This window comes from Vigna angularis, chromosome 8 (genome assembly GCF_016808095.1).
Source record: "Vigna angularis cultivar LongXiaoDou No.4 chromosome 8, ASM1680809v1, whole genome shotgun sequence".
NCBI classification, from domain to species: Eukaryota; Viridiplantae; Streptophyta; class Magnoliopsida; order Fabales; family Fabaceae; genus Vigna; species Vigna angularis.
Genome location: NC_068977.1, coordinates 7,582,693 through 7,609,797, shown reverse-complemented (window position 1 = coordinate 7,609,797; position 27,105 = coordinate 7,582,693). Strand labels below are relative to the sequence as shown.

Sequence of the window (27,105 nt, the reverse complement as noted above, 5' to 3'; positions counted from 1 at the left end):
CAGTCTGCTACAGTTTGAATGTAATAATGCACTTTTGTTTCTCCAACAATTGGAATAAAATGTGAATTAGTGTGCTACAGTTCTACACTTTTAATGATTCCATGTGATAACCCATGTGTCATGTCCATAGTATCAATCACCACACATTTAATTCATCCAATAAATACTATTAACAAACCACCTCCATCATACATAAACAACATTCCACCGTCATCGAACAAGTCATATTTTTACAGCTTACAAACAACATATCATACATAACCAAAATCATCCACAAACAACATCATGCACGTATTCAACATTCATTCCACTGAAATAAAAAAAAAAAAACTAACCTTGAGTGAACACGAGGTGTGGCGGTTGGAACAGAGACGATTGCCTACGGTGTGGGTGGGACTGACAACCCGGAAAACCCCTCTTTTTCGTCCACCGTACAGTCGCCACTTCGGCAGCACTCCGGCGGTGAATGCAAAGGTCCGGCACAGGGAGGGAAGCAGGTGGGACGAAGCGAGACTCAGAATGCGCACCTAGTTCGCTGGGCCGGAGGGAAGACGACGCCGTCTTCGGTTCGTTCGCCAACGTCGGAGCTGCGGCGACCGTGAATCGGAACCGGCTGGAGGAGTTGAGGACCTCCGACGGCCTTCAACGTTGTCCGGCGACACTCCGGCAAGCAATCCGTCGGACCTCTCTCTCTCGAACTCCCTTTCTCCAACTCTCTCGGGCTCTCTCTAGGTTAGACTCTCTCTCTCAACCTTCACTTCTCTCTAAAATTGTTCAAAAATGAAATTCAAATTTCAAACGCCAAACAAAAACCCCTGACCACTCCCTTTCCAAGTCATATTTCATTTTCATTTTAATTTTTGAAACGCACACCCCAGACTGCCCGTGCCCGTCCTCGCCACGTCAGCGTTGAAGCAGGTTTCATCAGAAATTCTCAGATTGCAGCAGCTTTTTCCAACTAAAACGTGGGCCGCTCAAACGCTGACACGTGTGTTGTGTCCAAATGTTGTTAAATTTGGTTGTTCGAGTATCATTTTCCATTTTTTAAATATTAAATTTTTAAATATTAAAAGGAAAATGATATTCGAACAACCTAATTTGACAACATTTCGACACAGCGTACGTGTCAGCATGTGAGCGGTCCACGTTTTGATGGGAAAAAGCTGCTGAAATCTGAGAAAACCTGCTTCAATTGTGACGTGGCGAGGACGGGCACGGGCAGAGTAGAAGTTGCGTTTCAAATTTGAGATTCATTTTCCAACTTCGTAGAGAGAGAAGCGCGAACGTTGGGCTTTTGCACGAGAATGGGCAAATTTGCCTCTTATATTACCAAAATAGGCAAAGTCAAACAAATTTACGTAAATGGGGAAGTCGTGGGGGCCCAAACGACTTCAAATGAAGAAGTCGTGCCCGCTGCACGACTTCACACTGTTCATAGCAACAGTGTTGAAGTCGTGCACCCCAAAAACGACTTCAAGACTTTGTAATCGATTACAATGTAATGGTAATCGATTACAGAGTGTTGAAATCATGACCACCCTGCACGACTTCAAATTTGTATGCCACCAAAAGCACTGGTAATCGATTACAAAACATGTGTAATCGATTACCAGGTTGTTTTGGTGCAAGGCAGAAGCGGACGCTCGTCCAGGCAGAAGCGGACGCTCGTCCAGGCAGAAGCGGACGCTCGTCCAGGCAGAAGCGACGCTCGTCCAGGCAGAAGAGGACGCTCGTCCAGCCAGGCAGAGAGAACGCTCGTCCCGAAAGCTAAGAGGACGTTCGTCCATCTAGCTAAGAGGACGCTCGTCGAGATGCGTGGACGCTCGGTAGGAGAAGTGGACGCTCGTCCATTTTCAGTGAACGCTCGTCCACATACAGATCGTCCGCCCGGCGCGATTTTTCCAGAAAGTTTCACGCAAGAGTGCTTCTTCCAACATAACCCACCTGGTAATCGATTACCAAAATGGTGTAATCGATTACCAGTACGTTTTCTGCCTTCACATTTCCAGTCTTGCAGGGTCAGGATTTCAACATTGTGTAATCGATTACCAAAAAATGGTAATCGATTACAAGACCCAGAAGTCGTTTTTGGGGTGCACGACTTCAACACTGTTGCTATAAACAGTGTGAAGTCGTGCAGGGGGGCACGACTTCTTCTTTTGAAGTCGTTATTACCCCCCACGACTTGACTTTTGGTCAATTTTTGCCTAGATCCGTAATAAATTCCTCATTTTTGCCTAGTATGGTGCAAAAGCCCGAACGTTGAGAGGGAGACTGTGACCTAGAGAGAGTTGGAGAAAGGGAGTTCGAGAGAGAGAGGTCCGACGGAGTGTCGCCGGACAACGTTGAAGGCCGTGTCGGAGCTAGTCAACCCCTCCAGCCGGTTCCGATTCACGGCCGCCGCAGCTCCGACGTTGGCCAACGAAGCGAAGACGGCATCGTCTTCTGTCCGATCCGGCCCAGCGAACTAGGGGCACGTTCAAGGTCTCGCTTCGTCCCTGTGCCGGAGTGCCGCCGGAGCATCGCCGGAGAATCGCCGGAGTGTGGACTGTTCGGTGGACAAAAAAGAGGGGTTTTCCGGGTTGGAGAAAGATGTCTCAGTCTCATGAAAAAACTCTAATACTAATCCAAAAAATGGTGAAAGTGCCCCCACCAAAAGCACTTTTGTTGTTCAATTCCTCAACCTATGAGGGCCTTCATCACACTCCTCACTCTATCTCTTTCATCTTAAACCATCTCCTATCCCATGATGACATGCTACCCCAAGCTCAATCTCTTATCTTGCGTCTAATCTCTGGTCGAATCCCCTTCTACACATTCTCTCCCTCCTCCTTAATACCTCAACTAACACAAGCCCATTTCACCTCTTCTTCAACTTATGCTCCTCTCTGTGAAACAATTGTCAATGCTTATGTTCATTCTCACTCCCCTGATCAGGCCCTCACTTTTCTACACCAGATACAAGGGTCATCTTCCTACATCAAACACCTTCAACAATCTTCTGTGCTTGCTCATTAGGTCAAACTGTTTCGATAAAGCTTGGTGGGTTTTTAACCAATTCAAGATTAAAGTTGTTATGGATGTCTACACATTTGGGATTATGATCAAGGGTTGTTGTGAGGTTGGTGACTTAATGAAAGGGTTTCGGCTTGTGACCATGTTGGAGGAGTTTGGTTTGTCTCCTAATGTTGTTATATACACTACGTTGATTGACGGGTGCTGCAAGAATGGAGATGTCATGCTGGCGAAGAAGTTGTTTTGCAAGATGGATAGGTTGGGTGTAGTTGCTAATCAACATACTTATAGTGTCTTAATGAACGGGTTTTTCAAACAAGGACTTCAAAGGGAAGGGTTTCAAATGTATGAGAATATGAAGCAAAGTGGAATAGTGCCAAATGTTTATTCCTATAGCTGTGTGATTGGAGAATATTGTAATGGTGGGATGGTGGATAAAGCTTTTAAGGTGTTTGGTGAAATGCGTGAGAAAGGTGTTATGTGTGGGGTTATGACATATAACATTTTAATAGGTGGGCTGTGTCGAGGGAAGAAGTTCGGTGAAGCAATAAAGTTAGTTCATCGATTGAGCAAAGTTGGCCTCAGTCCTAACATTGTTACATACAATATACTGATCAACGGTTTTTGTGGTGTTAGAAAAATAGACACTGCTGCTAGATTATTCAGTCAATTGAAGTCAAATGGACTTTCACCAACTTTAGTAACCTATAATACTCTGATTGCAGGGTATTGTAAGGTTGAGAATTTAACAGGAGCTCTTAGCTTGGTCAAGGAAATGGAAGAGAGATGTTTTGCTCCTTCCAAAGTGAGATATACCATTCTGATTGATGCTTTTGCAAGACTAAATCATATGGAAAAAGCACGCAAAATGCATGCTTTAATGGAGAAGTCTGGTTTGGTTCCAGACGTACACACATACAGTGTCTTAATACATGGGTTATGTAAAACTGGTAACATGAAAGTCAAAACACTTTGGCTATCATTGCAAAACAGGCAGACATGTTTTAAATATTCAAAATAAAAAAAGCAGACCAAAATGGGAGAAATAAAGACAAGAAAGAAGAAAACTCAACAAAGAAAGAAAATATTATTGCAGGATAAGTAAACTTGGTTGCCAACGGTGAGCATCTAGAGTGAATTAACTGGCAGGAGAAATGTCTTCCAAACTGCAACAAAGAATGCAAAAGCTTAAAAAATATTTGGTCACAATCCCACAAACAATTTCGTCCTATAATACACTACCTTTGTCCCAAGCATTCAATGATGTCACCAGTGACTGTGGATCTTTTCTTCTTTAGAAAAGCAAGTGATGCAGCCTTCCTCAATATAGCAGACCCAGCAATGCATCCCACAACTGTTGGATTTTTACAACTGAGATTCGAGTTTGAATCAGCAGCCAAGATATGTTGACGTGCCCATGATAAGAAGACAGCCACACTGCACTACTTAAGATAAGCATAAAAAAAACTTCATGTTCCAACTGCACAATTAATGATATCAATGGAGCTAAAAAAACGTCTGCAATGGAGTACGATGTCAAGAAATGGGTTAAAGATATCACTCGATATCCAACGAGGACTGGAGTAAAGATTTTAAATCATATTAAATAAAGTGTAAGTGGGTTCCATAATCCCCAAAAACATTTGGGAGGTCAGAAGCGTCGGATGGAATGGATTCTACCATGTTTTATTTTATTTTATCTTAATTTTGAAAAACTCAAGTAATGAGGATAGTAATGTCATTCCATTTTCTTCCCATCAATAGCCAACAGCATATAAGTAAATACTTCCTGCCAATCAGTAATTGAGTCACTTTACTTCAATTCTCAGAAGAACTAATGAAGAATGTCTAAACAGCATTATCGAAATAATCTCCTTCCAGAAGTACTTTTAAGTATTAGATATAGTTGTGTTCCAGCCAAAAAGATGAGGATATGATTTATTCATTTAAACAGGAAATCAATATTCTACTTGAAAGTTCATCAGCAAATTTGGCACTAGAAAAATCAACTACGGAAAATAAAGAAATTTCCATCTCACAGAGAAGAACCACCCAAACATAATATAGCACACGAGAATTTTGAAACAAAAACAGAGGACTTACCTTCCAGAAAGGATATCACCTTGGCCACCGCAACGTCTAGGAGAACCATATATGCTCACTGATTTGACTGCATAAGTGAAAATAATACCACAATCACAAACGACTTCTTAGCATTTGCAAATCTCTATTAATATTCTTTATGCGGATACAATTTATCCACCGGAGTCGTTTGTACCATGACTAATCATGGATAGAAAATTTTTGAGTTCCAAAACCTGCTAAATTAATATAGCCATAGGAGACACCCAACACGTGCACCGAAACAGACTAATTTAAAATGAAAGACTTCTTTGTTGCCATTGCAGAATATTGTTATTCAAGCAAAATCTTTGATCCCCTCCTCCAAAATAAAGAACAAAATAAGACTTATATTGGTGAAAGAACTACCTGTGTCACCATCACTTACAAGATCAGAATTTCGTTTCCTTAGGATAGTAACACCGACAATCCTGTTCATTAACAACACTCCATAATTGTAAATAAAGTGGAGCATTGAATCACAACATAGATAATAGTGAGAAATAACTACACATTGGGGATCAAAGCAAACTATTTAAGCATTACGCTATTATCTAACTCCCTTCATTGTTAAAAGATATTAATTTTCTTTTAGCAAAATCAATCAGAAGGATTATATACTGCTTTTACATATTACACAGACTCGAGTGAAAACTAACAGATGCTTTTTTACTACTCTGTTAGTCCAAGTACATGTGTGGATGCACAGAATTTTACAACTCACTCGTTGTCTGGATACATGTTTCATAAACATCATAACACAAAGAGCAATTGTCTGACAGCATTGACAAATAAAGAATGCAAGAGTGTCTAAATATGTAGTGTCACGTTTCTAATACCTCTATTACAGTCCTTATATAGCTAACTACCTAAGTAACTAATCAACTACCAAGATACTGTCTATAGCAGGTCAGCTTAGTGTCAAGAACAAGTTAGCTTCCCGTGCAATCAGTCCTCACCGCATGCTTCTGCTTCAGTTTTTCCAGGTAACAAGTCAGCCAGCTTCTTAAATTTGCCTCTTAGAGTTCTTTGACCGCTTGTCCAGGTAAGCTTGACAGCTAAGCACAATACAAATAGACAGCTTTGACTTCAGTTATCCAGCGTGGCAGCAGGCTTGCAAGCCTTCACAGCAGCTGCACTTTCTCCAATTTTGCCAATCATCTCATCCAGCTCATATTGAAGCCAATTGCTCTCTCAAGTGCACTGCACAACTCAAAACAGCACCAAATCACTACCATGAACTTGCACATCAAAGTTTATTAACAAAATATTCTACATATTGTCTAGAATTAAAGCTACAAATAACAAGACTAAACTGAAAGTAACGTAAGCTCTACTACTACTTAAACTATATTGCTAAAATAGAATGAGGACTTTAAACTACTCTTAAAATAGAAAATGGATCCTAAAAATAGCTCTACAACTTTTAAAAACGAGAAAACTAAAATCAAGGATAACTAAAGCAGCAGGTAATATAAAAACGCACATAAAAACTATAATCAACTAGGAATCAACAAAATATCATTAGTAAACTAAAAAGGAAAAACAACTATCTAAGCAAATTTGAAATGCTAAGAGAAATCTAAAAACAAATCCAAACACTAAAAACAGTAAAGAATACAACATTTCACTATGAGTTGCTCATTGTCATAACAAAATCGTTGATTGCACAACCTGGTTTATAAGTGTCAATGCAGCCAGTGGCAATGGATGAAGCGTTTTTGGGGCATTTCTTTGACTCACAAACAACTTTACGGTTGGAGGAAGAATTATAGCATTTGTGCTGCAGTCGTGCCAGAGGTTCTCTCCTCCAAGATCAATGGCTAGATCCGTGTTGTTTTGGGGAGTTCCTAGGCCAATTGTGGTGTAGAACATATGGTTGACATGCTATAAAGGGTGTTTTTTCCAGAGCTCTATCAATTTTTTGAGTATTTTCAGTTATTTTGAAATGAACTTCTTTTAAATGTAAAAGATGCATTCCAAGATGAATGAATACATTTGCGGGATGTAGAAATTTTAGCCTGCTATAAAAGAGTACACAGCACTATGTCATTACTAACCCAGTTAAAGTAGTGGCCTTCGGGGACAGGCCCTGACGATCTAAACCATGTTCGGCATTCTAAACGTTGATCTTTTCTTTGTAAACCATATTGTATAAAGAAACCGTTGGCTTTAGTCCTGAATTTATCATCTTTTCTAAGAGAAACTCTGCTTCCTTCCACTTTCCATCATTGCAAAGAAGCCCTATGGTTGAGCAAAAACTGGCCACATTAGGGACCATTCCATTGTGAACCATTTCATTGAGTAGCCTAAAAGCCCTGTAAGAGCTTCCTTCTTTGCAGTAACCATGAATCATCGTGTTATATATAACATTGTTTGGTTCGAAATGCAGCTCCCCCAATGATTTGAATAGTTTTGAGGCTTCTTTCATGTTACCAGTTTTACATAACCCATGTATTAAGACACTGTATGTGTGTACGTCTGGAACCAAACCAGACTTCTCCATTAAAGCATGCATTTTGCGTGCTTTTTCCATATGATTTAGTCTTGCAAAAGCATCAATCAGAATGGTATATGTCACTTTGGAAGGAGCAAAACATCTCTCTTCCATTTCCTTGACCAAGCTAAGAGCTCCTGTTAAATTCTCAACCTTACAATACCCTGCAATCAGAGTATTATAGGTTACTAAAGTTGGTGAAAGTCCATTTGACTTCAATTGACTGAATAATCTAGCAGCAGTGTCTATTTTTCTAACACCACAAAAACCGTTGATCAGTATATTGTATGTAACAATGTTAGGACTGAGGCCAACTTTGCTCAATCGATGAACTAACTTTATTGCTTCACCGAACTTCTTCCCTCGACACAGCCCACCTATTAAAATGTTATATGTCATAACCCCACACATAACACCTTTCTCACGCATTTCACCAAACACCTTAAAAGCTTTATCCACCATCCCACCATTACAATATTCTCCAATCACACAGCTATAGGAATAAACATTTGGCACTATTCCACTTTGCTTCATATTCTCATACATTTGAAACCCTTCCCTTTGAAGTCCTTGTTTGAAAAACCCGTTCATTAAGACACTATAAGTATGTTGATTAGCAACTACACCCAACCTATCCATCTTGCAAAACAACTTCTTCGCCAGCATGACATCTCCATTCTTGCAGCACCCGTCAATCAACGTAGTGTATATAACAACATTAGGAGACAAACCAAACTCCTCCAACATGGTCACAAGCCGAAACCCTTTCATTAAGTCACCAACCTCACAACAACCCTTGATCATAATCCCAAATGTGTAGACATCCATAACAACTTTAATCTTGAATTGGTTAAAAACCCACCAAGCTTTATCGAAACAGTTTGACCTAATGAGCAAGCACAGAAGATTGTTGAAGGTGTTTGATGTAGGAAGATGACCCTTGTGAATCATCTGGTGTAGAAAAGTGAGGGCCTGATCAGGGGAGTGAGAATGAACATAAGCATTGACAATTGTTTCACAGAGAGGAGCATAAGTTGAAGAAGAGGTGAAATGGGCTTGTGTTAGTTGAGGTATTAAGGAGGAGGGAGAGAATGTGTAGAAGGGGATTCGACCAGAGATTAGACGCAAGATAAGAGATTGAGCTTGGGGTAGCATGTCATCATGGGATAGGAGATGGTTTAAGATGAAAGAGATAGAGTGAGGAGTGTGATGAAGGCCCTCATAGGTTGAGGAATTGAACAACAAAAGTGCTTTTGGTGGGGGCACTTTCACCATTTTTTGGATTAGTATTAGAGTTTTTTCATGAGACTGAGACATCTTTCTCCAACCCGGAAAACCCCTCTTTTTTGTCCACCGAACAGTCCACACTCCGGCGATTCTCCGGCGATGCTCCGGCGGCACTCCGGCACAGGGACGAAGCGAGACCTTGAACGTGCCCCTAGTTCGCTGGGCCGGATCGGACAGAAGACGATGCCGTCTTCGCTTCGTTGGCCAACGTCGGAGCTGCGGCGGCCGTGAATCGGAACCGGCTGGAGGGGTTGACTAGCTCCGACACGGCCTTCGACGTTGTCCGGCGACACTCCGTCGGACCTCTCTCTCTCGAACTCCCTTTCTCCAACTCTCTCTAGGTCACAGTCTCCCTCTCAACGTTCGCGCTTCTCTCTCTACGAAGTTGGAAAATGAATCTCAAATTTGAAACGCAACTTCTACTCTGCCCGTGCCCGTCCTCGCCACGTCACAATTGAAGCAGGTTTTCTCAGATTTCAGCAGCTTTTTCCCATCAAAACGTGGACTGCTCACATGCTGACACGTACGCTGTGTCGAAATGTTGTTATCATTTTCCGTAAAATTAATAGTAGATGAATAGTGTACCTTAAATTGGTCAGATAATGTTGCAATGAGGAGATCAGCGAAGGATATAGATTGGTAAGTTTTGTCTGTTCCAAGGTACTTACTGAGGTAGTCATTGGTTCCTATGATGAATACATATATAGATTTTGATAAATGTTCACATAATTCAGTTGAGTTATTTATCATTTCTGCTAAATCCTTCTCAACTGTGTTTTCAAATAAATTCACTTGATCCCTCAAATTCAGACATCTTCCCTGCAAAATTTAGATTAGTGTTAAGCAACCAAACCAAATTAATAATTAATTAGCATAATATCAAGTGTTAAAAGAATATGAAGTAATTATATATTCTCTCAAAAATTTATGTCATACATAGCAAAATTAGTTAATATTATTTCGACTAGAATTTTAAATTTGAATTAAATTTTTTAACAAAATTTTTTGTCTATAGTTCTATTAACTGAAATTCTAACATGACCTAAAGAAAAAGAATCTAAATAAAATGAAATAAATAAACACTACAAAAAGAAAATTATATTACTGACAAAATTTGACTAAAAAAAGAATTTATCAGGAATACTAATATATTTCATTGATAGAAAAATACAGGTAAAAAACATTAATAAATTTTATTTTAGGATTTCAATTACCAACAAATATTTTCTTTGATAGTTTTTTTGTTAGTAAAATTTATTGGTAATTAACTTTTTTTATTATCGACATATATTGTTTTAGAAAAATGAATATTAAAGTTTTCACTTTAAGTTTGATAATGTCATGATAAAATTCGGTAATAATTGAATTTGTGAAAATCTTTATAAATCTCTTGGAAATTATAATTTTTAAATTCCATTTGTAACTATTTTAGTAAATTTGTCAGATAAAATAAATACTAATTTTTTTGAATGAATTTGAAAAAATATTTGATATAATTGAATGGAGATGGATGAGAAAAATAAAGAAAAAGAAAAGACGATAAAAATGAAGATAAGAAAGAAAAAGAACAAGAGGAAAAAGAAGAGGAAAAAGAGAAGATGACCATCATAATGATAACAATGACAATAATAAAAAAGAAAAAAGAAAAAAAAGAAATGATAAGTTAAAGGTAATATATGAAATGACAATGGTGATGAATAGTGACAATGACAACGACAAGAGGAGGAAGAAAAAAAAAATCACTGGTGAAAAAAATTTGTCAGCAATTACCAATAAAATTTTTGTCAATAATTACGAGACCAACGAATTTTACTGGTAGAAAAAAATTGTTAATAATTATCAACCAAAAATTACTAATAAATTTCAATTGTTGCAATTGATAGTTATGAATAAATAATTACCAACAAATTCCTCTATTTATCCATAGAATTTATTGTTAACTGATCAATCATTTTGTTCTATCGATATACTTTTATAATTAACTATAGATATTTTCTGTGATAGTATCTATTCTTTTATGAAAACAATTAGCTTAATTACTTTTTTGTTTTAATATTTTTTTTTCATTTTTTAAACTTAATGTGTAACATCCCGATTATATAATAACCAATATTATATAATAAAGACGTTAACATCCAAATATAGAGAACAGTCGGAGTATGACGTGTAATTAAATGTGAAATTACAGTCATCCATAAATAAAAGAAACTGAAAATTTAAACTTGAACAGTTGAAAGGATTAAACACTACAAGTGTTCAATCAATAAATTCTAAGAAGACTACCCCACAATATCCGCAACCTCTAGCTCTTGATCCAAGGGAAACTCCGCGACAACATCTACTCCCATCCAAATGGATGATCATCGTCAAAGAAACATACTCAAACAGTACACAACACAAACAATGCAAGGGTGAGCTAGATATAAAAAGCATGTTATACAATTTAAAGTGATATACAAAAGTCAATCATACATGGTAAATCAATATCACAAGACTTATTACGTTAAACCCCGACTTATTACTTTATATCCCGACTTGTCCGGACCAGAATGATTACCGAGCTATGGCGGGTCTTGCACTCGTGGTGGCTTTATGGAACTTGAGCACTCCCGCTCTGGCACTCCCGCCTGGTGAAACTTTGGGCACTCCCGCCCGGCCACAATCACGAGGTTAATCCGTTATCACTCACCTTGGATCATATGGAAGCATCCAAGACTAGGACCTCCTGCTACTCCTCACCACATGTTCAATCCTCTCTACATGAGAAGAAAGACCATTGGAGTTTCAGGATGACCCCCAAAACTGAGCTACCATGTAATCATTCTATACAACCCCAAAACACCACCATGTATCCTCTCCTTGAGGATCATGGAATTACGTCCATGTATCATATTGTTACCTTGAAAATTAACCACAATTATGAATAATCAGATACCTCCATATTAACACAACAAATCCGACATATTTCATACATTCACATATTTCATGTCATAGATAATATTCCAAACATTGGTACATAATTCAATCCAAAAGCAAAGGAACTTAAAATTCAACATATTTGTAAAATACTATTTTGACGAGTACTATTCACTGGACACTATTGGACGAACGCTCACTCAATTTAAGGACGAACGCTCAAATCAATGTGTTAAGGACGAACGCTCACTATTTGGACGAACGCTTCACTATTTGGACGAACGCTCCACCTTTTGGACGAACGCTCAACAATTTGGACGAACGCTCCACTATTGGACGAACGCCAACTATTTGGACGAACGCTCATATATTCGGACGAACGCTCACTCACTGTTTGGACGAACGCTCAATGCTGATCATTTTGGACGAACGCTCGGTTTGGACAAATGGACGAACACTCACAGATGAAACCAAGGACGAACGCTAAGAATTGAACTAAGGACGAACGCTCACTCACACTCGCTCAAAGACCGAACGCTCAACACTGAATTTAAGGCCGAACGCTTGGTCGAGCCATTTGGACGAACGTTCACAAGTTGAAGTCATGGACGAACGCTCGTAGTCTGGACGAACGCTGACGAACGCTCAAAGAGTTGAAGTCTTGGACGAACGTTTGATCGAGCCATTTGGACGAACGTCCAATGTGGCTCTAAACGGACGAACGTCCAATTTGGATCAAATTGGACGAACGCTCACTCTAGCATCGCGCGCTCAGGCGCGATATGCCAGGCGCGACTTTTCCAGAGACTGGGGCGCCTGGGCGCGACAGGGGCGCCCGGGCGAGAATTCTGCAGAATGCAGAATTCTGCAGATTTGAGACCAGAACCTGGTTTTACCATTATCAACCTTTTTTATTAACTTCTAACACCCCAAATCCATGTTTTATACTAGATTGGACTTACCTAATTGATTATAAACGTTCCTTATTCAATTCTTAAGGGATTCATACTCAAATTCAGCCATAAAACACCAATTTTCACCACTTAGATACTCAAAATCCAATTCTACCACTTTACACTTATTTTGATCAATTTGATGGATCTAACAAGTCCTAATACAGTGGGTGAAACTGTTCCAAAGGCTCAATAACACTCTAGACCCCAAATGCTCAAAATCACTACTTCACTTCCTCTCCAAATGACAAAAAAACTATGAAATTCCAATTTCCTTCAATTCCAAAGCATACAAGATTACATACATGAATCAACACATCAATTTCAATCCAACCATACATACAACCACAATTTTCCAGCATCCTACTCATGCAACCACTATCAACATCCAGAAAATCCAACTCCCCTTACCTCTTGAAGACCTCCTAGCCAAACTTGAATGTAGTACTTCCAAACGTTCTCTGCCTCACCACTGGATGCAGCAATCTTTCTAACTCCTCAAGATGCAGCACCAACACTCTTCTTGAATCAGTCTTCTCAAGGCTTGCAAATCCGAGGCCTCCTTGTCCTTCAACAGCTCCGATTTTCACCCTCTCACTATTTTGCAGCAACTCTTCCAATCCGTAAGGATCCTCCCAACCCCTTGAATCTACCAACTCTTCCCCTTAAGAAGTAGAACCCGTGCACTCCCCAGCTTCTCCCTTTCCTTCCCTTAGTGTTGTGCCCATTAAGAAAATGATGATGATTCCTCTTGGTGGTTGGAGCACTTCAAAGTGGGAAGACCCACCATCCACCAGCTGCACCATCTGCTGTTAGATAGCCGTCTCCCACTTCCAGAAACGTGCAGCCGCCTCACTTCTTACCACTCACGGACGTGCTCCCCTTCCCCACCACTTTTTCCTTTTAAAAAGAATAAAACACCCTTGGTCCTTACAGCAGACGCCCACTTGAAACTCTTCCCCCTACTTCTTATTTTTAACACAAAGCATGGTCCTTACATAATGTAATTCCAATATTTATTGCAAAGATTAATAATTCGTTAAGTTAACGTTAACATCCAGATATATACTAAGTCCTCTTTCTTCTTATTCTACGTCTACATTTTTCATTTTACTTAATTGTGAAAGACATTCCAGTTTTTCTTTCTTCAAACTAGAAGAAATAAATTCTACAAAAGACTTTTTCTTGTTAGATAGAGAAGAAGTAAATATGAAAAAACAAAAATGGAGAAGAAAGAGAGCGTAAATGAAAAAAAAAGAAAGAAAGAGGACTTAGTGACACATATTATCACTTTCTTAAAACATTAATATGGATTTAACCATTGTCTACTTTTAATAAATATTTGGATCATGCGAACAATTACTAGAATAAAAGAATAATTAAACAATAATCAAACAATCCTACAATATATAATTGAAAATACATACATACATATATTTGTCACCATGTTATATTTAACACAGTGAAAGAAATGAAAGAGACAAAGGAATATATAAATATAATATTAATATAATGTGATAAGTGTTAGTGGGATATTTGAAAAAATTGAAGAATTAAAGCCTTTCTAATAAAGTTCTAGGAAATTATTTTACTTTTTGTTCTCTTCTGACTTTTTTTATTCACCTTATTTATTGCAAAAAGGCTAAAGTATTAGAAGAGAAAATAGCATGAAGAAGAAAGAAAAAGATTAGGTGTAAAAATACAGAAATTAAGAAAGAGATATTGAATAATTTGTGTAAAAGTAATATACTTACAAAATTGGCTCCAGTCTCTGGCAGAATTCCACAAGAAGCAGATGCATAATTGATTCCAGTTAAGGATCTTGAACTTCCCATACTAATGTATGGAGGAGGATATGGCAATCCAAGATATTCAGCTGTTCATATCCAAACAAAATAATTTCTTTTAAATGTTTTAATCATGAAAAGAAATAATTAATTAAAAATAAAAATAAAAAGAGATAGATAAAATAATAATATATACCAATAAAATCGGCAATAGTTTTTCCATTTGTGAACCTTCCGGTGGAACCTCGGGGGAAATCGATTCCATAAGGGAAGAAATTGGCTCTTGCTAAAGTTGGCAGCAAATTGTTGTTTCCATTGTCAATGGAAGAATCCCCAAACAAGTACAATGCAGGTGCAAGAGTGTTGCCACAAATGGCTGACACGACCAGGTCAAAGAAAACCAGAGACACAAAAATCATCATCACTTGCTCCATTGCTCAACAAAACCAGAAAGCTCTTACCAAATTGTAGACTTTAAATAAACAAGAGGTTCTTGATTTCTGGTGCTTTTCAACACAAATTCTGGAACTTGAGATCCACGCAAAATGTACATATAAAACGTGAATGAAAACAGTGGTTGATGCATGTCTTAACATACATACAGACAACATAATTTAATAATGACTGAGATGTATATTTATATTCGTGTCCATCATTTCTTTTTCACAGGTTTAGATTTGTATTCTCAAACGAATTCACATTGTTAGACGTAATTCTCAAGTTATCGTTTACTTTTCATATGAAAACATCCAAAGTTTATCCAAACATCATGAGATTATGTTTTCTATTTCAGCTCCCATAGTTGTGTGTGCAAAACTTGTTACAAGTCTTATATCATTTATAGAGATAAAGTTAATTTAATTATATATATATAATTAAATAAGTTTAATTATATATATCATTTATAGAGATAAAGTTTAATTATATAATTATATATAAAGAAATAAAAAATAGAGAAAATAAAATCAAATAAAAAATCAAATATTATTTTTATTTTTTTAATGTGGTTTTAGTTTTTCTTTAATTAATTTTTATTTTGTTTGATTAAATATTTTTTGTAACATTTTTTAATTAATTAATAGCATGAATGAATAGTTTTTGGTTATTTTGCTATTTTTAAATTTTATTTTATTTTTTATTTTAAAAATTATCTAAATATCCAATCAACATCAATGTTAATAACAATTCAACTTTTTGTATTTTAAATTAAAATATTTTTTTTCTTTACATTAATACAAAATTTAATTTTTATATAGATATTATATTAATATTTTTTTAAATTCAAAATTTATTAATTAATATTTTTGAAATTATTTTTAAACTAATTATAAAAGTTATATTATAAAAAACTTTTATGAAATAAACTTTTGAAACTTAATAAAAATTTTAAAAAAATTCCTCATATAAATCTATTTATAAGATTATACTAACCCAAAAAATAATCTCATTAAATACTAATGTTTTCTATGTTAACTAAGTTGAATTTGACTGAATTTCGATTAAGGATGACATGACTAAATTTTAGTTAGAGTGACTTGTTTTAATTTTGGTTGGATTAATCCAATCAAAATTCATTGAGATCGACTTACCCAAGATTTGACTGAGACAAACTTAACCAAAACTATCAAATTCAAACAAAATTTAACTAAACTACTACTAGGACAAACTCAGACAAATTTTGCTTAGAGCTATAACTCAATCAAAACTCACCTAGGACTTACTTTGTCGAAATTTGACCAAGTCTGACATTGTTAAATTCATCCAAATTTCAGTCAGGACCAATCTTGATAATAAATAATAAAAATTATATACAATAAATTCACAAAAATAATTTGTGTTTAATTTCATTATTATAATAATAATAACAAGAACAATAATTTTATTACTTTTTATTATTATAAAAAAATAAATATACATACTCGTGTTTTCATTAATATTTATTAAATTATTTATTTTTATTCATTTCATTCATATTTTATTTCATACTTTTTTTCTTTTTATCTGTTTTTATCATTGGTCTTTTCTTTTTAGTATGTTCATTTTATTCAAATAAAATATTAGAATGCGTATCTGAATAATTTATTTTAATATCAAAAGTATTGGAGTTAAGAGTAACATTTTGGTTGACCGATAAAAATGAAACAAGAAAAAGTAATTAAATGATAAATTTATGAAATATACATACTAAGGCCACATAAAAAGGAAAAGATTCAAATATCAAAAAATCAAAAAATAAATAAATAAAAAACAAAAGAAATTTCTAAATGCACTTAAAAAGGAAAAAAAAGTGACAACACTATTTTAAACAAAATGGTTTATGACCCTCAATATTAGAATATTCAAAGAATTAAGTTTATTAATTCGATTGTAATATCGAAAATGTCGTATTTACAACAACTTCATCAATTTTTATCAAAAACTATACTTAATTTAGATTTATAATTTAAAACAGACTGGTTCATGTAAGTAAAATTAATATTAATAGTGTTAGTTAACGTCTATTCATCTATCTAAAGACTAATCTAATATACAAATGTTACTTGCGTAAACTAATTTAATATACAAATGTTACTGGAGTAATCTAATATACAAATATTACATGTATGAACTTGTTTTTGTAAGAAACTAGAAAATATACGAGTAGATAAGTGTATTAAAATAATGAGACTGAATATTTTATTATAAAATAATCTTATAATATAAATAAAATTTTCTAAAGCTCGGTTCATCATTTAAAATACTTTTTATCTTTGTAAAATATTATCTCTTTGTTTTCTCTCACTTCTCTCTTAACCTTTCTTACTCTTAGGTCATTTGTTCGACGATCAGGAGGTGTCTAGATCCTTGCGTCAAGGGTTACCAATTTGACCAAGCAATTGGTTGAATCGAGCGGGTAAGTGGTAAACCCTTTTTCTTGGTATTTAGGGTTCTTGATTGTGCAAAATGGTTCTGTTTTGCATGAATCAAGAGTCCATCTTTCTTGAATCTTAGTTCATTTGTGGTTCTAAGGTTGGTCTCCAATCGCTAATCGATAATTTGTAGGTTTTCTAAAAGTTCCTTGCGTCACAAGCAATCGGTGGAGTGTTTAGAGATCTTGAGCTGTTGAGTTGAGATAAGTAAAGCTAGAAATGTCTTTAATTTTTGTTATTGTTTGGGTATGGTTGTAAGGGATATGATTCTTGAATTGTGTGAGTTGAAATGAGGTTTTAAAGTAGATGGCTATAGTGTAATTTGACTGTTTTTGAGTGTGAATTGGTAAACTGTTATTGTGAAATGTATTGAATGATGTTTGGACTGTATTTGGATGTATAAAGTGCTAGAACTCTGTGTTAGTACTAGTTGGTTATGAGGAGATGCAAAACGGTCTTGGTTTAGAGCTAGTTTAGAGGAAGTAGGGTAGTGAAAACTTGATTTAGGAGTTAGGTGCTCAATTGGACTGTTGTGATAGCTTTGGTAAGTCAAATGGAACTTGTTAGAGTCCCTTAGTTGCTTAAAACTATGCCAAAAGTGGTAGAATGCAAATTAGGTTCATAAGTTGAGGTTTTTTAGATTTTGAAGTGGAATGTGGTTAGGAAACACTTTATAATGATGTTAGTAAGGTTTAGAAACACTTGTCTAAGTCTAATTAAGTCCATAACACAATCTAGGAGGATTAGAAGTTGGGGAAAATATTTCAAATTGGAAATTTTGGTGTACGTTCATAATTCTATAGTTTGGTACTGCAAAATTATGCAGACTCGCTGAGCGAGTGGAGTCGGTTAGTGAGTGGCTAAAAAGTTGGGCACATTGTCTGGACAATCGCCTAGCGAGTTGTGTCATTGAGCGAGTGCTTGGTGGGTCTAGACCACTGTTTGGGGGATTCACCTAGCGAGTTGTGTTGCTAAGCGAGAGGTTAAAGTCTGAGACCATTGAGAGTTTTATTCGCCTAACGAGATGTGTTGTTGAGCGAGTTCTTGAAGGGTATGGACCACTGTTTGGGAGATTTCCACAACGAGTAGAGTCGTTGAGCGAAAGGTTGAGGTTTGTGAGCATTGCGAGTTTTATTCGCTCAGCGAGCTGGGTCGTTGAGCGAGTGGTTTGGGGGTCTAGAGGTACTACTTGTGTATTCGCATGACAAGTTTGGTCACTATGCAAAATAACTCCGAGGTCGCTTAGCGAGGGGTTCGCTGAGCGACTAGTCCAGGTTGTGATGTACTCTTTTATTCTTTGTTTTGATTGGTTTGAGATATTATTGATTCAATTGTGGATGATGTATGATCGTGTATGAGTTATATGAGTATCAAAGTAAGAGTATATATTTTCAATCATGGTTTCAAATGGTGTGGACGAGAATTCGAAGGGAGGAATTTCTTAGTGGTGGTTTCAAAGGTTGTAAGTATGAATATGGGAAGCTCAGTCTTGAAGTTCATCCTGACATTCTAATGGTCACCTATTGTGAAGTAGAGAAGGGTGAGATATGTCGTGAGAATAGCAGGAGGTCCTACTCTAGGGGCTTTACCTTGGTCTAAGGTGAGTGATAGCAGACTAACCTTGTGTGGTAGCTTAGGGTGGGCCAACTGTTTCACCACAATAAGTGCATGAACTGCTATAACTACATATTCATACTAATCTAGATGGTCAAGTGAAAATGGTCATCATGCATAACAAGTGATTGGTTGGTTTAATGTGTTATTTGTTGTTGTGTGACTGTTACCATTGTGTTAATATATTGATATATCATAAATTGTTGTAATCTTGCTTACCCTTCTTCTTTTGTTTGTGAATTTATTTTGTACGTGGCTGAATTCTTTTCTTTGCAATGATCATCCTATGGGTGTGAGCATAGGAAGATGGGGTTTCTCTGGAGTAGGCGCTTGATGGTGGGGATCCGTGGAGTAGACCTCTTTAGGTAGACTTGTGATTAATTTTGTTTGAATGGGTTGTATCTAAAGTTTAAATTCTATAGTTGTTTTTGGATAACTGTAAAGTTTATACTTTATACTCTAGTTAAAAACTGTTCTATCATATTAGATCTATGATGACTCTTTCATATATTAACTCTACTATATTTTTGGGATGTTACAATTTTATATTTTAATATTTTTAAATCAAAATGGATATTCAACTTAAGTAAATTATACTACGAGGGACAAAAGAAATAAATAACATATTTAAATATGGTAAAATTACATTAAAAAACTATATGATAATTGATGATGAATAAGAAATGTTATCTAGATGATAAGTGAAAAAATTTAGATAATGAAAAAAATTATATAAACGATAAAAATATAACTTTAATTTATTTTTCTTCGTTTAAATTACGTATTCTTTTTAAAAACTTATGATAATATTTTAGAAAGAAAAGCAAAACAATTCATTTTTCTTATTTCATTCCATTTTAGAAAACATATGGTTAGGAACACTCCCTAATCCTCGTTGATTTTTTAGATCACGAGATATTGCAATCAAGCATTTGAAAAGAAGATAAAAAGAGAAAAACTTACAAGTGTACATTGAAAAGTTACGTGCTAGTATCAACTTTTTCTTAACTTTACTCATAATAAAGTGCTATATTCTTTTGAGTGCACTAGAAGATCTTGAGTTCTTATTTCAAGTCAATTATCCACTTTCATAACCCAAATACTAACCTTTAAAATAACATAAACTCAAACCATGTTCACAATATATAAATATTATATATAATAGAAATATCTTTGATATCTTTTTTTAATTTTTGTTATAATTTTTTGTTGTTTGTATTTTACTTTTATACTCAAACATATTTTATTTCTATAAAATAACTTAGTTCTCACATTTTAAATAAAATTTCTCTTCAAATTTTTTCTCATTACATTTGATGAAACACTCATAATATATACATACCAAATGATGAATAAGTTAAAAGTTAGCCACCTTGTTAAATTGAAGACTAAAGTATATGCAGGCATTCAGAGGCAGAAATATAAATGTAGGTTTGAGGGAAATGAGTCACACTACCACACAACACTAATACAGAAAGAGACATATGCAATAATACAATATAAATGAACTACATTTACCGGCTTTGTACTTTTATTCAAATCAAATCTTTAACTTATTGTTAAAAAATCACAGATTCTTTTATTAATGGATTTTTAGAACAATGATTAAGATAGCCAAAACTTTGAATATACATATAAAAAAGTACTTATAGAAGATATACATTTATTTATCTAGTTAGAGGCATTGTCTTTGTCATTTTAGACTCAACCATCATTTTAGGATTAAGAGATTTTCTTGAACACTTGAAAAATACTTTACATATACAAACTATTCCTTATTTCTATATATTTCTAAGAATGTAATTAAGTTAAGATGATTTATAAATTATGATTGAGAATGATACTTGCAAGTTCAACTGTTGGTTGAAAGTTGAAAAATTAGTTAAACGTTAATTGCTTAAAGTAGAAAAATACTTAGATTATTTACTGAGTTGTAAGTATTTGATAAAATTATTTTTTAAAATACTTAATAATTGTAAGATATAAAAAAGAAGCTTATTTACGTGATTAAAATTTTATAAATTTAAAACTATTTTTCATGTATAAAAAATAATTTTCTATTAAATTTAGTTTAGTTTATTACAGGATCTCGTTTAATTTTTAATCACAACTTTTAGCTTTGGTTAACATAACTTTCACATTAATCTCATATTATATCTTAAAAGGAAAAATTACTAAACATTTATTGAAAGCTAGAAATATAAATATAAAATGTCAGAAGATAAAGCTTTACGTGAAGCAACACTTCAAAAAATTCTGTAAGTTATTAAAAGTTATTCAAAAAAATACTTAAAAAACTTACTTTTTTTTATTGTTTTAAAATTTTTGGGAAAGTGATATAGGAATAAATCATCAAGGAATATTTAACCATGTTTCTTTAATATTTTTATAAAGTAATTATTAAACATCGATACCAGATTAGTTTTCATAAAAGCACGAGAGAAGACACTTTTAACAATTTTTTTTCTTTAAATAAAATTAAAGTGTTTCTTAATTAAGGTAGATTATTAAATATTCTTTTATTTCTTTTCTCCTACAACATTAATTCTTTAGTTTTATCTATTTTTTTTCCTCTTTTAAATGTTAGTAACTACTACGAGGTGTCTCTACAATGTTTTTTTTTTCATAAAAAAGCAAAGTAAAATATAAAAACAGCAGAAGAATCATAACACAACAAACGAACAAAGAAACAAACATCCTGAAACCTGTACCCATTTTCCCAAGTTTTTAAAACCTTAAAACCCACTCTCACTTCAATTAAACTGCACTTAACGCCCTCACCCACTCCACACCCCTCTTTTTTATCCTCACGCACTACCATTTTCCAATCCAACAGAAACACCTCTATCAGTTGCCCTTTCACTCTTTCACTCTCATCACAAACAAAAAAGCAGTTTCTTTCATCAACTTGGTCTTTGTTTCTTCCACGCATACCATTGACTCTGGACTCCAAGGTCAACAACAGGCTCATATACCCAAAAGGGGGTTGATTTCAGAACCATGGTTCGCACTTCGCACACCCCAGATCAAAATAATGTGCTTTTTCCATCATGGTGTTGTTATTCTGTTGATTAGGTATGTGGGTTTGCTTTTTCTTACACGTTCAGTGAAGGTCTCTGATGAAGTTTTTAACTTTCGGGATTTTGTTTGGTGGGTTTGTTTTGGGGGAGAGTTTTGTTACTGGTTCGTGGGTTCTTTCTTGTTTAGGCTTTCACCGTTCGCAGAGGGCGGGGAGAAGTGGGAATCCTTTTTTCATATGCTCATGTTTGATAGACTGTGCATAGTGGATGAACCATTGTGTGATGTCGATGAGTTTGTGGATAGCACACAATCTCCTAATGGAAGAATAGGGTTTATTTTTGTTGTATGTTTCTATTCATTTTTCAGATGTGTGATCTAATCTTCAGTGAAACTTGTAATATGACTCAGTTCTTTATGGTTTTGCCTTATAGTCATCCACTGTAAAAGATAATTAGCTTGTCTTTCTGTTTGTTGTAGTATTTTAGGGAAAAAAATTGCTTTGTTTTTCTTCCCAAGGCTCTTTTAGAAAGATGAAAAATGAAAAGATGTGTTTCTTCTAAATAAGGTACTTCAGATATCCATTTAGGCATTGATGTCAGAATTAAGGTATCCGTGTTACACTCTTTAGTTAAGACACACTTTTTGGTGTTTCACCATTGATAATGGTATTGAATGTTTTACTGACAGTCAATTTTTAGCTTTTTCTGCATTTGTTTAATAAATTTTGGGTACATGAGTTTAACAGCCGAAAGTTTGCATTTGAGTCATTGGTTTAGATAATCTTTTATCTCCTCTATTGTCAAAAGGGGCAATAATATAGAAGAAAATTTGGATGTTACTATCTTGGGGATCAATTGATGTCATATAGATTTGGATGGAGCATTGAATTAACATAAAATTGTGCCAACTCTGTGACAGTGGGCCTCTGCAGTACCAGTCTTCTGCAAAATGATTTCATTGTTTGAGTATCAAGAGAGATCAAAGAATGGTTCGCCAAACTGATTTAGTTATCATTGGTGTTTCTGCTGGTTTGGCACTTGGAATTCTGATATCTTGCCTCATATTTTTCGGCATAAGGTGGTGCAAGAAACGTTCTGCTCATCGTAGACTATCTGCAAATGAGTCTAGTGTCACAACTCTTCCAATACGAACAAATGGGTTGGGAACAAGTACCGACTTTAGTGCATCACTCAATAGTTCCATAGCCACATCAAGGTCAGAAAATATCAAGAAAAGCTCCCATTTCAATTGGTGGAGTCATCAAAACAAAGATCGGTTTGCTTCGGCATCAGGCATTCTAAAGTATTCATACAAGTATGCACATTTCTCTCTTAAGCATGAAGTTAAGTCTTTTTTTTTTTATCTAATTGTTCTGTATATGGATAACTACTATTAAATTTGAAACATATAACTATAGATATCAAAATGTGTTCAGTATTTGATTTGTTGCATCCTGAAGTTTATATATCTTTTTATCCGGAATTTTCTTCATGAACTGCCTTGCAAGTTTTACCTTAGTTCAGAAAACAAAGAAAAAGGAGAAAGAATGGAAATTGAGATGTAAAGTAATTACTGATAAAAATACTATTAGAGGGATATTAATTAATATTGTAATGATATGAACCTTACACTTTACATGATGCAGAGAAATTCAAAAGTCCACACAAAATTTCACAACAACCTTGGGACAAGGATCATTTGGGACAGTTTATAAAGCGACAATGCCTACAGGGGAGGTTGTAGCAGTGAAGGTGCTTGCACCCAATTCTAAACAAGGGGAGAAAGAATTCCATACAGAGGTATATTTTGTTACTTGGTTTGTGGGGTGCAGAATTTTGTATTTTTTGAATCTTTATGATCTGTATAGTACTAGAAAAAGGTTACATAATTATCTTATACGTTTTCTCCTGAGCCATTTGTTTTTCTTTCCTTCGATTCAGACGCTCATAAACACATTAAAGTTTGAAGGTATTAAACCGTTGCTAAGTTCATAGATGATTTTATACTTATTTATTTGACTTGTATTGAAGTGATTAATAATCTAGCTGGTGGTGATTGTCCTTGCTTTTGCTTTTGCTTCAATTACCCCTCATATTAAAGAGTTTATTTAATTCAGAAAATCAGTATATCTGCAGAAAATGTAGTGATTCTCTTCCTCAAACATTTCTGTACTTAAAAACAAAAAGATGAAACAGTAAAACTTGTTTGATAAGGTTAAATTTTGAAAACTGTTTTCAAACTTACACATCTTTCATAATTGAAAGAAGATCTGAACGTCTCTTCGGAGTTGTTTTGGATTTCTACTTTAAGTTTTCTGTTGCATTCTTCTTGGCATCGTTTTATCTTCTCCCACTTTTACTCTAAAATTTGAAATTTTTTTTTATAAATGTTTTTTAAGCACTAGAAAACTTAGCACACAATTCAAACCCATACAATTGTATTCCCGTTTCATCAAATTCTGTTGGAATATTACCACATGAATGACTTTAAAATTTAGAATTGTTATTTTGGTTTTTGTAGTGTGGTTATCATCATTGGAAATGAAAGCCTGCAGTGGTTGTTCAATTTTCAAGACTGAATATATCACAATTTAAAATGGATAGGGAAGATCACTTCTGCAAGTTTATATCCTATATATAATTCATGATATTGGTTCTAATTTGAGCAATTCAGGATAAACTGATATATTATAACATCATCCATCAGTTAAGTTTGTTGAAGTATAATATTTAACGTATTGCTTCAGGTATTTCTGCTAGGAAGACTGCATCACCGAAATCTTGTGAATTTGGTTGGATATTGTGTAGATAAAGGGCAACGCATACTGGTTTATCAGTATATGAGTAATGGAAGTTTAGCAAATCTTATATATGGTAAGAAGAAGGTCTTTGTTCTTCATCTGTTTTTATTTAAATTTTTAAATGAATGTTGTTTATCGAGTATGTATATAATTACGTGTCTTACTTCTTTTGCATTATTTTAGTTGTCACATGACAAACTAAGTTGTCTCAATTGAGAATAGTCTGCAAATGTTTCTAGGTGAAGAAAAGGGATTGAGTTGGGATGAAAGGCTGCAAATTGTTCTTGATATTTCACATGGAATAGAATACCTTCATGAAGGAGTATGTATTTTCATTGATGTATTTTTTCCTTATGTATGTGAAAATGTGTTGCTGAATATGAATAGGCATGGAACAGGCAATTCCACCTGTCATACATCGCGATTTAAAGTCTGCCAACATATTGCTAGATCACTCAATGAGAGCTAAGGTAATATTGTTGTATATGCTCTTTTTAATAGTCAAATTCCCTTTCATTTTTCTAAGTTTTCATAAGATATAGAATCAAACAGTGATATCCTTCCTTGGTTATGTTGTTATTGTTGATAAAAAAGAAATTAGTGCATGACTACAAAATCAGAGAGAAGTGCTTATATGGTGGCTAAATGATAGAAATTCAAGGAGCTTAGGTGGCATTTCAAAAGCTTGTGTGTATATATATCATAACAGATAATATAACAGTTAAATTTGACATTTATGGCATTGATAATATTCTATCCAAATATAAATAAATTATGCTGAAAATTGTACTGTGCAGGTTGCTGATTTTGGACTCTCAAAAGAAGAGATCTTTGATGGCAGGAATTCTGGTCTGAAAGGTACATATGGCTACATGGATCCTGCATACATTTCCACAAGCAAGTTAACAACTCAGAGTGACATATACAGTTTTGGTATCATAGTTTTTGAGCTCATCACTGCCATCCACCCTCATCAAAATTTGATGGAGTATGTCAACCTTGTAAGTTAATTTTCTTTGAAAAAGATCTTCTTCTTCTTAGACTTCAAAATTTCTGTCTCATTTTCTTGTTTATCTTGCAAGGCTGCAATGGATCATGATGGTATAGATGAGATACTTGACAAGAAACTAGTGGGAAAATGCAATCTTGAAGAAGTGAGGCAACTTGCTAAGATTGGACACAAATGCCTGCACAAATCACCTAAGAAACGTCCCTCCATAGGTGAGGTTTCTCAGTTCATATCAAGAATAAAGCAACGGCGTCAGCGCCGTCTGACAGAAGATAACTTGTCATTTGCAAGCAACAACTTTTCTCGAGCTGTGAGTCGATTAGAAGATCGACAGGTTGAACTTAGCAGGATGTCAACCATTAGCCTAACAGAAACTCTATGAACATACTTGTATATTGGGTCACTTCAAAGAATCACTTTGGTCCGTTGCTACCATGGGACCGAGAAATTTTTCTGCTAATCTAATGAAACAACTTCTACTACAAAATGTTGAAATCAATGTTCCAGTGTTGTAAATTTTTAAGAGTTAAATATATTTTAAGTTTCTATGAATATAAAATTGAAATTCGTTTTTATTTCAAATTTTGATATATGTTAGTTTCTAAAAAAAATAACATAGTTTTTTTATCTAATTATATTGAATTATTTTTACGTCTTCAACACGTTTTAAGTTAACATTTAAGTTATAAGTTTAAACATTTCAGTTCTTAGAAAAACTATGCCAAATCGAATAAGGAAAATATCATAGGTATCAAAGTTTAGTGTATCCCATGAAATTCTTGTAAGTTTCTATTAATTGTAAATTCTTAATTTAAAAGCTATGTGTATTTTGATATGTTTATAAACAATGTTTGCAGAAAATAAAAATAAATAAGACTAACTGAATGATTAGCAAATATGAGATTGAAATAACTTAATTTTGTTTGATTGTGGGTTTATTTATATATGAAGCTAAAGTTTTCTTATAGCAATTATATGTTTATAAGGAAATATTGATTCCTCAAGATAAATATTCTTCCACGAAGCCATATGACATAAGCAATCGACATATTAAAAATTATTCTAAACACTAAGATATTGAGTTATTTCAAATACTAAGATATTGAGTGAATCTATTAGATTTAATCTTAGAAATAAATTTTCATAATGTTTTTTAATCTTTAATGTTATCTGAAT

General features: G+C 34.5%; 4 protein-coding genes across 16 annotated transcripts; 2 read left to right on the top strand and 2 right to left on the bottom strand.

Annotated features, from left to right (window-relative positions):
* The first annotated feature begins 466 nt into the window (after nucleotides 1-466).
* Nucleotides 467-4,023, top strand: LOC128193690 (pentatricopeptide repeat-containing protein At4g11690-like). The gene is made up of 5 exons (XM_052867767.1): nucleotides 467-732; nucleotides 879-918; nucleotides 2,270-2,550; nucleotides 2,938-3,922; nucleotides 4,009-4,023. Exons 1-5 carry the CDS (start codon nucleotides 467-469, stop codon nucleotides 4,021-4,023), a joined length of 1,587 nt encoding a protein of 528 aa, XP_052723727.1.
* On the bottom strand, nucleotides 3,967-13,780 carry LOC108334656 (ATP-dependent (S)-NAD(P)H-hydrate dehydratase). Of its 12 annotated transcripts, XR_008245115.1 has the most exons (8): nucleotides 13,201-13,779; nucleotides 7,197-9,739; nucleotides 6,811-7,049; nucleotides 6,096-6,339; nucleotides 5,506-5,567; nucleotides 5,119-5,185; nucleotides 4,258-4,452; nucleotides 3,967-4,181 (listed from the first exon to the last, which is right to left on the bottom strand). XR_008245115.1 is itself a non-coding variant. In XM_052867941.1 (6 exons), the coding sequence occupies exons 2-6, from the start codon at nucleotides 6,098-6,100 to the stop codon at nucleotides 4,154-4,156; spliced, it is 357 nt and encodes a 118-aa protein (XP_052723901.1). In that variant the 5' UTR covers nucleotides 6,101-6,339; nucleotides 6,811-7,246; the 3' UTR covers nucleotides 3,967-4,153. The 12 variants fall into 12 exon arrangements, 1 of the variants encoding a protein (XP_052723901.1); XR_008245124.1 differs by having other exon boundaries at nucleotides 6,811-9,739; nucleotides 13,201-13,780; XR_008245116.1 differs by lacking the exon at nucleotides 6,811-7,049 and having other exon boundaries at nucleotides 13,201-13,776.
* Nucleotides 9,320-15,085, bottom strand: LOC108323314 (GDSL esterase/lipase 7). Its single transcript, XM_052867766.1, has 3 exons — nucleotides 14,773-15,085; nucleotides 14,544-14,665; nucleotides 9,320-9,739 (listed from the first exon to the last, which is right to left on the bottom strand). Exons 1-3 carry the CDS (start codon nucleotides 15,008-15,010, stop codon nucleotides 9,320-9,322), a joined length of 780 nt encoding a protein of 259 aa, XP_052723726.1. The 5' UTR covers nucleotides 15,011-15,085.
* A 6,761-nt stretch (nucleotides 15,086-21,846) lies between these two features.
* Nucleotides 21,847-26,428, top strand: LOC108323309 (calcium/calmodulin-regulated receptor-like kinase 2). Of its 2 annotated transcripts, XM_017555723.2 has the most exons (8): nucleotides 21,848-22,174; nucleotides 23,039-23,434; nucleotides 23,766-23,919; nucleotides 24,867-24,993; nucleotides 25,160-25,242; nucleotides 25,319-25,390; nucleotides 25,718-25,921; nucleotides 26,003-26,428. In XM_017555723.2, exons 2-8 carry the CDS (start codon nucleotides 23,106-23,108, stop codon nucleotides 26,309-26,311), a joined length of 1,278 nt encoding a protein of 425 aa, XP_017411212.1. In that variant the 5' UTR covers nucleotides 21,848-22,174; nucleotides 23,039-23,105; the 3' UTR covers nucleotides 26,312-26,428. The 2 variants fall into 2 exon arrangements, with proteins under 2 accessions (XP_017411213.1, XP_017411212.1); XM_017555724.2 differs by lacking the exon at nucleotides 25,160-25,242 and having other exon boundaries at nucleotides 21,847-22,174; nucleotides 25,308-25,390.
* Nucleotides 26,429-27,105: the final 677 nt, after the last annotated feature.

Coding starts and splice junctions, on each gene's coding strand:
- LOC128193690 (XM_052867767.1), top strand. CDS start 467: ATGCAAAGGTCCGGCACAGGGAGGGAAGCAGGTGGGACGAAGCGAGAC. Junction 733..878: donor CTCTCTCGGGCTCTCTCTAG/GTTAGACTCTCT, acceptor CGCACACCCCAG/ACTGCCCGTGCCCGTCCTCG. Junction 2,551..2,937: donor GAATCGCCGGAGTGTGGACT/GTTCGGTGGACA, acceptor TCCCCTGATCAG/GCCCTCACTTTTCTACACCA.
- LOC108334656 (XM_052867941.1), bottom strand. Junction 5,186..5,505: donor TGTAAGTGATGGTGACACAG/GTAGTTCTTTCA, acceptor TCACTTATGCAG/TCAAATCAGTGAGCATATAT. Junction 4,453..5,118: donor GGTGATATCCTTTCTGGAAG/GTAAGTCCTCTG, acceptor TAAGTAGTGCAG/TGTGGCTGTCTTCTTATCAT.
- LOC108323314 (XM_052867766.1), bottom strand. CDS start 15,010: ATGGAGCAAGTGATGATGATTTTTGTGTCTCTGGTTTTCTTTGACCTG. Junction 14,666..14,772: donor AACTATTGCCGATTTTATTG/GTATATATTATT, acceptor GGATATGAACAG/CTGAATATCTTGGATTGCCA. Junction 9,740..14,543: donor CAGAGACTGGAGCCAATTTT/GTAAGTATATTA, acceptor TAAATTTTGCAG/GGAAGATGTCTGAATTTGAG.
- LOC108323309 (XM_017555723.2), top strand. CDS start 23,106: ATGGTTCGCCAAACTGATTTAGTTATCATTGGTGTTTCTGCTGGTTTG. Junction 25,243..25,318: donor TAGAATACCTTCATGAAGGA/GTATGTATTTTC, acceptor GGCATGGAACAG/GCAATTCCACCTGTCATACA. Junction 25,391..25,717: donor ATCACTCAATGAGAGCTAAG/GTAATATTGTTG, acceptor TGTACTGTGCAG/GTTGCTGATTTTGGACTCTC.